The following is an 11485-nucleotide window of genomic DNA, read 5'->3' as shown; positions in this document are numbered from 1 at the left end:
TTGTGAACAAGGAAGAGGATGACCTGCCAAGCCACTTTGGCCCGGGCTATCTGAGTGTTACGCCCTGACCAAAGGAAGTGCCTGATTAGCCTCTCCACCTGGCTGATACAAGAACTCAAGAAGATCCAGCAAGCAGTGATGTAGCACATAGTCGCCAACAACACTTGGTTGGCCACTACAACTATGCCAGCCAAAGAAAGTCGTGCGGAGCTCCAACGTAACAACTTCCTCCTGATAGACAGGAGGAGAGGGGCAATTTGCTGCTCGGGAGATAAGTCGAGACCTACCTGACAGCTCAAGTACCGAACTGCAGTCTCTGGGTGAAAACACCTGAAACCCTCACCTGGCATCCAATCGGGCACAGGAGCACTACCAACCGAGAAAGCCACTGTCTTTCTCTAGTTGATCAGTGCGCCAGATGCACAACAGGTCTCAAGAGCTTGCTCACACCTGTGAAGGCTGGCCTCCTGGCCATGCAAGTACAAGGGCTGAGTCGTTAGCAAACTCAGTGTCCAGTAGCTCATCTCCCCGAACAGGGAGTGCTAAGCCCCGTAAATTAGCCTGCTGCGACACCAGAAACCTGCTCATCGCCTCAGCATGGAACAGAAAGAGGATGGGGGCAAGAGGGCAGCCTTGTCTGACCGAACGTGTGAGCATGAAACGATCACCTCTACCTCTTGACAAAATTACTTGACTATGTGCCCGTCTGTACAAAGCTGATACCCCTCTGATCCAAGCATCTGAGAATCCCATCCTGCGTAGAGTGCCCTCTAGAAAGTCCCAGTCAACTCTGTCGTAGGCCTTCTCAAAATCGAGAAGAAGAATCATGAGATCCTCACCACGGAGCCGCGCTAGGGCAGAAGCCTCCCAAAAAGTAAAGATGTTGTCAAGGATACTGGGCTCCTTGACAAAACCTGTCAGAGTCCCATGTATAAGGCTCTCTAGAAGTGGCTGGATCCTTAAACTGAGAGCCTTGGCAAGAATTTTGTAGGCTCAGTTGAGGATGGTGATGGGGCGTCACTGTCGAATCTCATCCAAGGAGCCACCCCCCTTGGGAATGAGGTAGATCAGACCCTCACTCATGTTGTCAGGCATCTCTCCTGTGTGCAAGATGTATTGGAAAGCACTACAGAGATCTGGGCCAAGCAAGTGCCAGTACTCCAAGAAAAATCTGGGAGTCAAGCCATCCTCACCTAGACAGCTACCACGGGGAAGTGCACTAAGAGCCGTGTGCAACTCCTCAAGATGGAGTGGTAGCTCAAGCCTCTGACGCATCTCCTCAGTCACAAGGCAAGGCATCTGTGCCCACAGCTGCTCCCTGCATGCATCTTGATGCTCTAATTGAGGCTCTGCAGACAGTAAGTCACAGTAAAAGTCAATAGCAACTGCAAGCATGTCCTCTGGCTCAGAAGCAACTGACCCGTCGGGCCTGCTCAACTGACTGACCTTGGCATGCGTATGCCGAGGTCCCACTGCCTCGAAGAAAGCACCAGTCACTCTGTCACCCACCTGCGTCCACTGAGATGCCTATCGATGGAAAGCAAACTCATGGTGCCGCTTCTCTGTGCTAACAAGCTCGTGGCGAGCTTGCTATAACTGCTCCTCCAACCAAGGACTGTCTGAATGCTGCTCCTGCATCCTTTGCAAGGAAGCAAGGCCCCGTCTGAGACGCTGCTCCTCCTATCTCGCTGTAGCGAGATGAGCCAAAGTCTCGTCGAGAAAGAAACGACTAAGTTAAGCTAGTCCTGAGGCTACTCTGTCAGCAGGAGAATCCTGCATATCCAAGCTCTCTGTCCAAAGAGCCTCCACTCGCTCTCTGAGTGCAGAGTCCAATAAGACCCTCTCAGCGATGCAAAGCATCGTGCTCCCCGTCCTCTGCAGTCTGAGGATCACTGGTGCATGGTCCGAGAAGGAAGTCCTTGCCTGAATGCCAACTCTCCCACCCAAGTCACAGAAATGGTCACTAGTGTAGAAGCGATCTATCGGCGATAGATTCACTCCTCCCACTCTGCGGTCCGAGCGAGGGAAGGCCAGGCTCACAAAGCTAGAGTGTTGCCACACATCCGAAACCCTCAGTCATACAAAAGCGCTCCCAAGCTGCCAGCTCAACTCCATGCATGGTAGCATGGCTACCACCAATCCTGTCAGAAGGGTCCTCCAACATGTTGAAGTCACCCCCTATGCACCACTGCTCTGCTTGCGGCATAGACTCAACAATTTGTGACCAAAACTCTGCTCGTGCACTCGCCACATTGGACGCATATATGTTTAGGAAGCCCACAAGGCAACCCTAAACCTGCATGGTGATTTACTGAGCCCTGCCTGGCACAATAATCCCTCTGCCCACAATGGCCTGCTGCAAGGAATCCGCAATAGTCATACATACCCCACTCTGAATGCCTCCAGGTCCAAAAGCAGCTGACCAAAAAGTATCATATCGTCCACGCAAGAGCTGACCACATCGTCTAATGCGGCTCTCACACAGGTGATGCTCCTGTAGCATAAGGAGATCAATCTCTCCTCCCACAATGCAACGCTGAAGCTTCTAACGCAGTCAGTCCCTCTGACACTGAAAGTGGGGCCCACCTAATCCCTGCACGTTCCATGAGACGATCCTCATGGGGAGCGGCAGAGAACAGATGCTGCCGCAACAGCTAAACGTGCTATCTTCGAGGCTGGCTTGGATGGGGAGTAATCCGCATCCAAGCGTCCTCTAGATAAGCGTGACTGCATAGAGTGCTTGGCCCAAGCCCAAGTAGACCGAGCCGTGCGTAAAGCTACCTTCTCTTTCCAGGAATCCTCATGAATGTGTACATAGCATGGCGGGCACTGCGTATCAGCAAAGAGGTGAACCACAATGTGTCTACATCCTGCTGCATCTGGAGGTGTCACAGTAAACTTGGCCAATGGCCAAAGAGCCTGAAGCATGTTTGTATCTCCTAGGTCTGCCATGTGATGAGAGAACTCTAGGGCCTGTGTCTGGAGCCACTCCAAAACTGACTCGAGAGTCCACTCAGTCTGGTCCCTGCCGCAAAGGGGAAATGAGAAGCCAACCACCGAGTCCAAGGCCTCTATCCCCCTAGCTGCAAGAAATAGAACATGAACCCTGAAGCAGGCTACCTCAAGGTCTGGTGAGGAGTCGTCGAGAAAGCGCGTAAAGTCGTAGGCAAAGAAGTCCCATCGGCGCCTATTGTCGAAGCTCGTCAGACCACGAGGAACTGCTGCAAAGGGAGACGTCTGTACCTGAAGAGGGGGTCGCAAGAAAGGCTGTCCCTCTCTCACCAAGCGACTCGTGGCAAAGGCACTGCTAAGAGATCTCCTAGCAGCCGAGGATAACTCTGTTCCCTGGGTCGACTGTGGGATTGGAGCGGGAGGGGGGGGTGAGGGAGTAGGGGGGGGAGGGGGGGGGGGAGAAGAGGGGCGAGGGGGATCGGCAAGGGCAGGGGGGCGAGGAGGAGAGGCGGAGGGAGCAGTAGGCGGGGGGGGGGGGGGGGGAGGCTGAAGAGGAGGGGGGGAACTCAAGGGGTGGGGGTGGGCTGTCGAGGGTGAAGCTGGGTTGGAGGCTGAGGCAGGGACCTCGTCCTGCTGAAGAGGACCGAATCGGTTCCCCATGGGTACCCATTGCTGCTGGGTAGGGTCCTGAGGACCACTTTCAGTGCCAGGTTGTCTTGCTGTGGCCCCTGCCGTCGTCGACCACGAACCTGCTGCCAACCCTCATCCGCTGGAGCCCCAGGCTCGGAGGGTGGCTTTTCTTGTGTGCTGTGTGTCTCTGCCTGCTGCTGCTGGCCAACCCTTCAAGGCTGGGGCTGGGCCTGAGGTGTAGGTCGGGGCCTCCTTCGTGGACAGGCCTTCGCAAGATGGCCCATCTGTCGACAAATGAAGCACTAATTCAGGAGGCCCGAATACTCCACGCTCTGTCTAAACCAACCCCCACTCACCCGAGGAAGAAGGATGACCTTCGGGAGAGTGTGGGTGTCCCTAAGCAGAACGCGAACTGAGGGAATGCTGGCTGCCTTGGCAGCTATTGAGGCTGCCGTGTGAGGAGTCTCCAGGACAGTCCCAATCGCTAAGCCTATCGTGGAAAAAAGTGGTAAGTACTCCCTCTGCTGACCAGGAAAGCAGACAGAAACGGGAAGGTTTGCCTCCTCTATAAAAACATATGAAGCAGGGTCAAAACCATGTCTCCACTGTCGAAAGCGGGCTCGAACTGCTCGGATGGTCAAAGGGCTCATCACGATGACCTTGGACGCCATCTCGGAGGTCTCAAACTCGATCTGATAGTAGCCTCGTCCGAGGAAATGGACGTCCAAGATCTTGCCCACCTCTGCAAGAAGGTGGGCCTGCAGAAGGTCTTGTAGCTCTTCTTTGCTAGGTCTGGTGCCGAGAATCTTGCAGATGACGGAGGTTTCTTGGAGGCGCTCCACCTCTGCTGCGAGGCTCGCTTTCTCTGTCGGTGAAAGAGCAAGTTGGATGGTGGGCTTTGGAGGGTCGGGCGAGAGGGCTTCTGGGGAGCCCCTCTGGGGCGGAGCACGAGCCTCCATTTGTGTCTGCTGCCGTGAAGAAGGACGAGATGACGATGACGAGATGTGGCCCTCGATTGGACGAGCTCTCCGGAAACGCTGAAAATGCTGACGAGTTCAATTGAGCAAGACCCGGGGGGAGGGGGTGGGGGTAGCGAGGTGGAAGAATTGGGAGTGCGAAGTTGGGGCGGCGCGGGCTGAGGCTGATATACTTGCAAGATTAAAAACATTGATATACTTGCTCCCAGAATAGGCACCATTGGGCATTGTGGGAGATTTTCAAGTAATAGAATGAGCCTCTTTCCCTTACAGAGAGAGAAATGAAATGAAATGTTATACTAACGTCTTCAAAAGGCCAAAGTGACCTATGAGACCAGAAACTTACAATGTGGTGGATCTGATACAAAGTCAGAGTAACAAGATGATAGAATGACAAAATAAAATACCATGGAATCCTAAACTGCTAGGTGTGAACTAAGCAGCTAGCTGGGATAGCTAGATCACAAGAGATCCAGCATCGGTCGCTGGCGGATCTCATTAATCTCCTCCATGGCAGTAGTCTGACCGGGCGTCGTGCATGTCGGGCCAAAGTGATCCGAATCCTCTGATGCAGCCTCCGTCGATGCTGTGTAGTCCTCCGTAGTCGTGCGCATCTGGATCTCTCCAGCTCATTCACTCGGTCAATCAGTGTGTCTCTGGTGTGAGGCGAATGGTAGTAACTCCTTCGGGTGTCCAGTGACAGCTCTAAAGAAGTCTGTGATCTGTGTCTGAGACTGGCTAGCCTCTCCTCTCATCAGGCTCTCTCTGTGTCTGCGCAGCTCATGCAAAAACAAACCCAGGCATCTCCGATCCTCGTACCGCATGACTATGGAGAATGGTCCAAAGCCCTCTCTGAACAAGCAATGGAAGCGACCTCGTATCTCGTAGTAGACGGGGCAGTGGCATGTGTAGTGCAACTCTGTCTCAGGCTCGATGTCACACAGGGGCATGTCTTGGCCTCTGCTGTATCTCCCAGTCTCGATCAGCAACTGGTGTGAAGATGTGCATATCTTGCCAATAGCACATCGTATCCATGAGACAAGTGGGTGTCCATGTATTTGGGCCTCATCACAAAAGCATCCTCTGTAAGCTAGAGGAGATGCTCTCTGTAGAAAGCCATCTTCGTGCCCAGCTCCTGTGCTGGCTGTATCCATGTCCTCTTGGTGTCTAGCCGAGTCAAGTCCTGGCGGATGAGCATGGTGATCTCCGACTGTGTGTGAGTCAGAGAGGGTGCATCCAGTGAGTATTGGAAGGGAGGCAATCTGTCTATGCTGAACCCACGCGCGTGAAACCATGATGTCATCTCCCCATACCAGCATGTTGTATCTCCCTGCATGGCTAACTGTCGAGAGGACTCAAGTGCAAGGTGGGCATATCTGTCTCCGGGAAGTTCCCACATGCGGTGTATGAAGGAGACAGATCTGGTGAGTGCCTCAATCACTAGTGGGGGGGGCAGCTAGCTCTGCTCGGACAATAGCACGTGGTACCGAAGCCTTGGCTAATGAGCCGCGAGATCATAGAGACCAGAGGCTTCTCCACGTCCCCCCATCCATCACTACGGCCTGTCCTCCCGTGATGATCCAATGAAGGTCCCCAAATCTCAGCTCCATAAAGCAATGCAGAAGCCACCAAAGTGTCAAAGAGCCAAAGCTTCGTCCGAGGCTCCTGAAACTGAAGTGTGAACACATCCTTTCAAATGTACCCAATGCCGCATGGGCTCTGGTCAATCTAGTCCCTGCTGCCCTCAATAAATATGCTGGCCCACTAAAAACCACTCCAAGGTAAGTGTAAGCATCTGTATACTCCAGTGTCTCCTGGCTGTATGTGAATGCGAGCACTGACCTCCTGATCCACTGTGGGGTGGTATTGAATACCATGACTTTGGTTTTACCAAGGTTGACGGACAAACCACTTTCCTCGGCAAACCTATGCAAAGCATCCAAGTGACGTTGCATCCCCTCCGGAGAGTCGGAGATCAACACAATATCATCAGCATATAACAATAGTGGAATCCATGTCCATGCCAGCTATGCACCTCTATCACCATCTCTCTCAATGTAGTCAGAAACCGCATCCACATACATACCAAATTGAGTAGGAGAGAGCGGGCAACCCTGCTTCAGCCCAATAGTGGAGTGAACCGGTGTGGATAGACCCTTTGAGGTGCGTACATGCCCCACTACTGACCTGTATAATGCCATGACCCCCCAAATGAGCTCTGTGGGTACTCCCATCTGCTTTAATCTGCGCATCAATCTAGCTCTGGGCACTGTGTCAAATGCTTTGCGAAAATCCACAAAGCTACAATAGATCCGTCTCCCACGCCATATGCCCTCCTCAATGATGGCTTGAGTATCAAGATATGGTCAATAGTAGAAAAACCGCTCGTGAACCCTGCCTGCCCGGCTGCGCGTATCCTCTCCCTCTCTGCCCATCTACTCAGCTGCTGCTCAAGAACAGATGCGTACAACCCTGCCAATTTGTGTCCAATCATAATAGTGCGATAATTCCGAGGCTCCATAGGGTCTCCCGACTTGAAGATAGGTACAATAGTAGATAGGCTCCAAGTATCAGGCAAGCCCTCACACATGGCATGGTTGAACATAACTGCTAGAAGCTCTGCTAGTAGATTTTTGGCATGCGTGAAATGCTCAGCCACTAAGCCATCATGATCATATGCTCTCCCAGTCCTCATCCTGTCAATGGCCTTCCTCACCATCTCAGCGGTGAAAAAAGCACACGTGTGTGGGCATGAATCGGGGGCGTTGCTCAGGAACTGTGTACAGAGATGATGCGTACTGGCCCCAGGCCTCTGTAGAAGTGATGGCGGGGCGGGGGGGCCAGGGGTGCTCATGAAAGAGCTGCCATGCCTCACGTGAGTCCTGACTTGAGAATAGTTGGTATAGATCCTGCTCTAGGCGAGCCAAAAATACCCTCTTTTTCCTCCGCACTAGGCGTCGGAAGTCAATCTATGACTGTCTGTGAGTGATGTCCCCCAATAGAACCTCCCTCTGAAGTCTAGCTCTAGTGTCCCGGCATTCCTCATCATACCAACTGTTCTGGGGCATGCTCCCCGACCGGCGTCTCTGCTCAGGCTGGGTATGTGGGTATGCCTCTGCTGCTACATCATGTAGTGTCTGTGTCAGTATAGTAGTAAGATCCTCCAGAGGTCGCGTTGGCTCCTTTGTGCATAGGCGTCTATAGATCCCATCTATGTATACAGAGTCTGTCTCCCGCGTGAAGGTGGAGAGAGAGAGAGAGAGAGAGAGAGAGAGAGAGAGAGAGAGAGAGAGAGAGAGAGAGAGAGAGAGAGAGAGAGAGAGAGAGAGAGAGAGAGAGAGAGGTAATGAATTGGTTATTTTTCAGCAGAATTGAAGAAGATATATCATTTTGTTTAGACAAGTTAGAAAGCAAGGAAAGATTCCTAACGAAGCAGTTTGAATTGTTGGTGAGTTTTAGATTTTAGTAGTTTGCTTTTTCTTACCTTCAAGCATGTTTACTGCATGTCTATGCTTTATACGTTGAAACATCAATTGCATGTCTATTGTTGGTGAGTTTTAGAATCTAGTAGTTTGCTTTTTCTTATCTTCAAGCATGTTCACTGCATGTATATGCTTTATACATTGAAACATCAATCTTCAAGTCAGCCAAGTGGTTTTCCACATACTACCTATACCACTATTTTGTCAAGGTATCCGATGTCAATAGAAACAATACTAAATAAAAATCTTGTAAACACAGAGAGACAAACCTTTTCACATGGTCTTTAGTAGAGTGGCCCTTGCATGTGAGAAACTTAATGTTGGCTTTGGAGGTCTAAGATCCGAGGAGTATCTGCGAAGTCCTCCGTCATCCACTTGGCATCCATAGCACCAACTTTTGTCACAAAGTGATGACGTGGTGGACAACAGAAACCCTAATTTCTGCCAAAAACCCTAATTTCCGGAAATCGCGGAGGCGGATTTTTTTTGTTGGTTTTGAGCGACGCAAATCTTGCTTTTTCTCTATGCAATGAGAAAGAGAGAGAATGCTTTTGCTTTCAAGTTTTGACTCTCTGTGAGAGAGAGAGAGCAGTTGCTTTTGATTTGAAGCTTTTGGGGCTCTGCTTTTGGCATCCCTTGTAAACATTTAAATAAGTGGTTTGGGCGTTCACTTCTCAGAGCATCTGGACACAGAGTCTGAGAGTGAACCCCGAGCCACTCTCTTGTACTTTGAACTAATTAATACAAAAAGAAATATCGAAAGGGGCGCCAGTCTTTGGGGCCAATATCTCTAGGTACGGAACTCCGCCGGGCCAGTGCAAATCTATTGTGATCTGTGAATTGTTTGAAGTGGTTATTTGGTGTTGTCGCGATTGATTCTTGACTTGGAGTGTCCAAGTCTGTTACAATGGTATTAGAGCACGGCCGATTTCTCTTCTATCGATCTCCAAATTTTTTTCCGCGGCACCTATGGCTTCACGCAAGGATCAGTCGACTCCCTCTGCATCTGGAGATGCGGGCAAGGATCACAACGAAGATTCTGACAGAGAGTATGGCCCGCCTCGGCCTATTCAGGCGGAGCAAAGAGAGATAAAGCGTCGTCAATTGATCGGCGATGGAACAAAGATGATGCTCAGTTTTGCGAAGGATCGGAAATAGGCAAAATATATGAGCGAGACTTCTTTTCAGGAAGTGCATGAACAGTGGCAGAAAACCACTACACTACCACTGAAACCCGCTCTCAAGAAACTTTCTGATCACAAACAGTATTCAGAGAAGGAATTACAAGAGGTTGTTGATGCACGGATTGCTCAGCTTTTTGATGCGCAAAAGAAAGCCAAAAAGCACGGCAAAAAGCAGAAGAAAGGCACTGACTTCCCGGGATATTTGGGTGGTCAGTCGACATTTGACAAGGCAAAGAAACAGAAGAAGCGTGTTCGATTTGAAGGAGTACCCAGCTCTTCTTCTTCCTCTTCTTCTTCTGATAGTTCTTCTAGCTCTTCAGATTCAAGCGAAGAAGACAGAAAAGGTAAAAAGAGAAGCAAGAAACAAAGCTTCGGAAAGGGCAAGAAAAAGGCAAAGAAGACTAAATCTCGTCGAGAGACTGACAGTTCTACTGAGGACTCGTCTAGAGACAGCTCAGATTGTGATGATGGAAACTTTTATGCGAACAAGAAGAATTTTTACAAAGCCAACCAGTATGACTTTCTCGAAGATAAAAAGCAAGAAAGTCCGAAGTTTCAGGAAGGTGGCCACTCGATCAAGTTTGATACTTTTTCAGGATATTCAGATGCTTCGAAGGCTTTGTCGTTTATACAGCAGTTTGACATTGCTTTCGCTGGAGGACGCTATTCAGAGCACTTCAAGATTCGGAGAGGTACCGCTTACCTTAAGGGGAATGCTCGTACTTGGTGGTCCACGCTTCTTTTAAACAAGACTACGGTAGTTAAATAGCTGAAATTTAAAAAGCTTTTTATTTCTTCTTGGTTGACGCAAGAATATGAACGAGATATACGAGCTGCTTGGAACCATCTTCGGATGACCAACAAAGATACAATCAATGCTTATTGTGAAAGATTCTGAAGCTCTTTTCTACCCGCCTCTTCATTCAAGAAGATCTCGTTCAGAGAATAGATTGAGCGGTTCACCTTGGGTCTACCTACAGAGATCCGAGATCACTGCTTGGAACAAAAGTCAGCTTCTATTCAGGAGTTGATGAGTCATGCGAAGCGGGACTTTGCCATTCACTCTGGCAGTCTGACCTACCTCATAGATGAGGCCATGACACAACCTGCCGAACAGACTTCTGGGAATGAAAGTAGAAAGAAAAAGAGCAACCCAGAGAAAAAGGATGCACGACCCAAGCTTACTCCTGAGGAGAGAGCTCGCTTCATCAGAGAGGGGAAGTCCTAAAAAGGCACAGAAAGAACAGAATGATAAAGACGACGACAGGCCTGAGAGTTCGAGAGCAACTAAGGAACGTGGCAGAAAAGGCAGATTGAAAAGCAGAACTGATACCACATGGCATGGGACCTACACCGAATCTAATGAATGAAAGTACAAACTTTGCCGCTTTTGGGGCAAAGTGAAGGATCAGGAAGCTCTTTTGATGGAGCCAAGGCCAACTTCTTTTCACTTGGAATTGGCGGCTCGATTTGGAAATTACGCCCGACAGACTGACGCCACAGGCGGAGGTAGTTCGACTGGCACCGGGATGGGATGTTGCCATTACATCGAGCATTGGCAAACTTTGTTTGCAATGAGAGGGGTGTTCAAGGCACGCGAGTGACGTTCTACTCAGGATCCCTTGGTACCACAAGAACTACGCCGTGGTTGACTACCGGGCCGAGAAAGCGACTTTGATAGATGAAGGGCTTAGAGATTGTACTTGATGAACTTCAGTTTCTTGCTCACTCTTTTGGAGAGAGAATTGAACGATGGATAAAGGTTGAATATGTTTTGACCTGATCAAAAGATTATTCTCCACACTCATGCCAATTGCTTTTAAGAGGGCCTGAAGATCAAACCATTGATCTGATACCTGGAAGAACGCCACCGTACCGGCCACCTTACCGTGTGAGCCGAGTACAGAATGAAAAGCTTATGAACCCAGTGAAAGACCTCTTGGAAAAGGGTCTTGTCCAGCATAGTATTTCACCATATTGCTCTCCACTGTTGTTGGATTTGAAGAAAGACGGATCTTGGAGAATGTGCATGGATTATAGCGGTCTCAATAAAATCACCATCAAGAACAGATTTCCGATTCCTAGGATCGATGATATACTCGATAGGTTAGAGGGATCCTCCTGCTTTAGTAGGATCGACTTGGAGAGTGGATATCATCAGATCCGAATCGCGCCGGGAGACGTCTACAAGACAGCCTTTTGGACAACTTTTGGGTTATTTGAGTTTTTGGTGATGCCTTTTGGCTTTATCAATGCTCCT

At 50.0% G+C, this 11485-nt stretch overlaps 1 protein-coding gene across 11 annotated transcripts in view; it reads left to right on the top strand.

The window, feature by feature from the left end:
* LOC147452208 (intraflagellar transport protein 57-like) overlaps nt 1-11485 on the top strand; it is a 192707-nt gene that overhangs the window by 97701 nt on the left and 83521 nt on the right. For 9 of the 11 annotated variants that reach the window (XM_086517987.1, XM_086517988.1, XM_086517984.1 and 6 more), the window contains one exon: nt 7926-8007. In XM_086517987.1, coding sequence (XP_086374113.1) covers nt 7926-8007 — 82 coding nt within the window. The remainder of the gene's footprint in view (nt 1-7925; nt 8008-11485) is intronic. The other 2 variants (XM_086517985.1, XM_086517983.1) reach the window with 1 other exon arrangement.

The sequence above is a fragment of the Adiantum capillus-veneris genome, chromosome 8 (assembly GCF_014529385.1).
Source record: "Adiantum capillus-veneris isolate H3 chromosome 8, ASM1452938v2, whole genome shotgun sequence".
Lineage (NCBI taxonomy): Eukaryota > Viridiplantae > Streptophyta > Polypodiopsida > Polypodiales > Pteridaceae > Adiantum > Adiantum capillus-veneris.
This window is presented reverse-complemented; position numbering and strand designations above follow the sequence as displayed.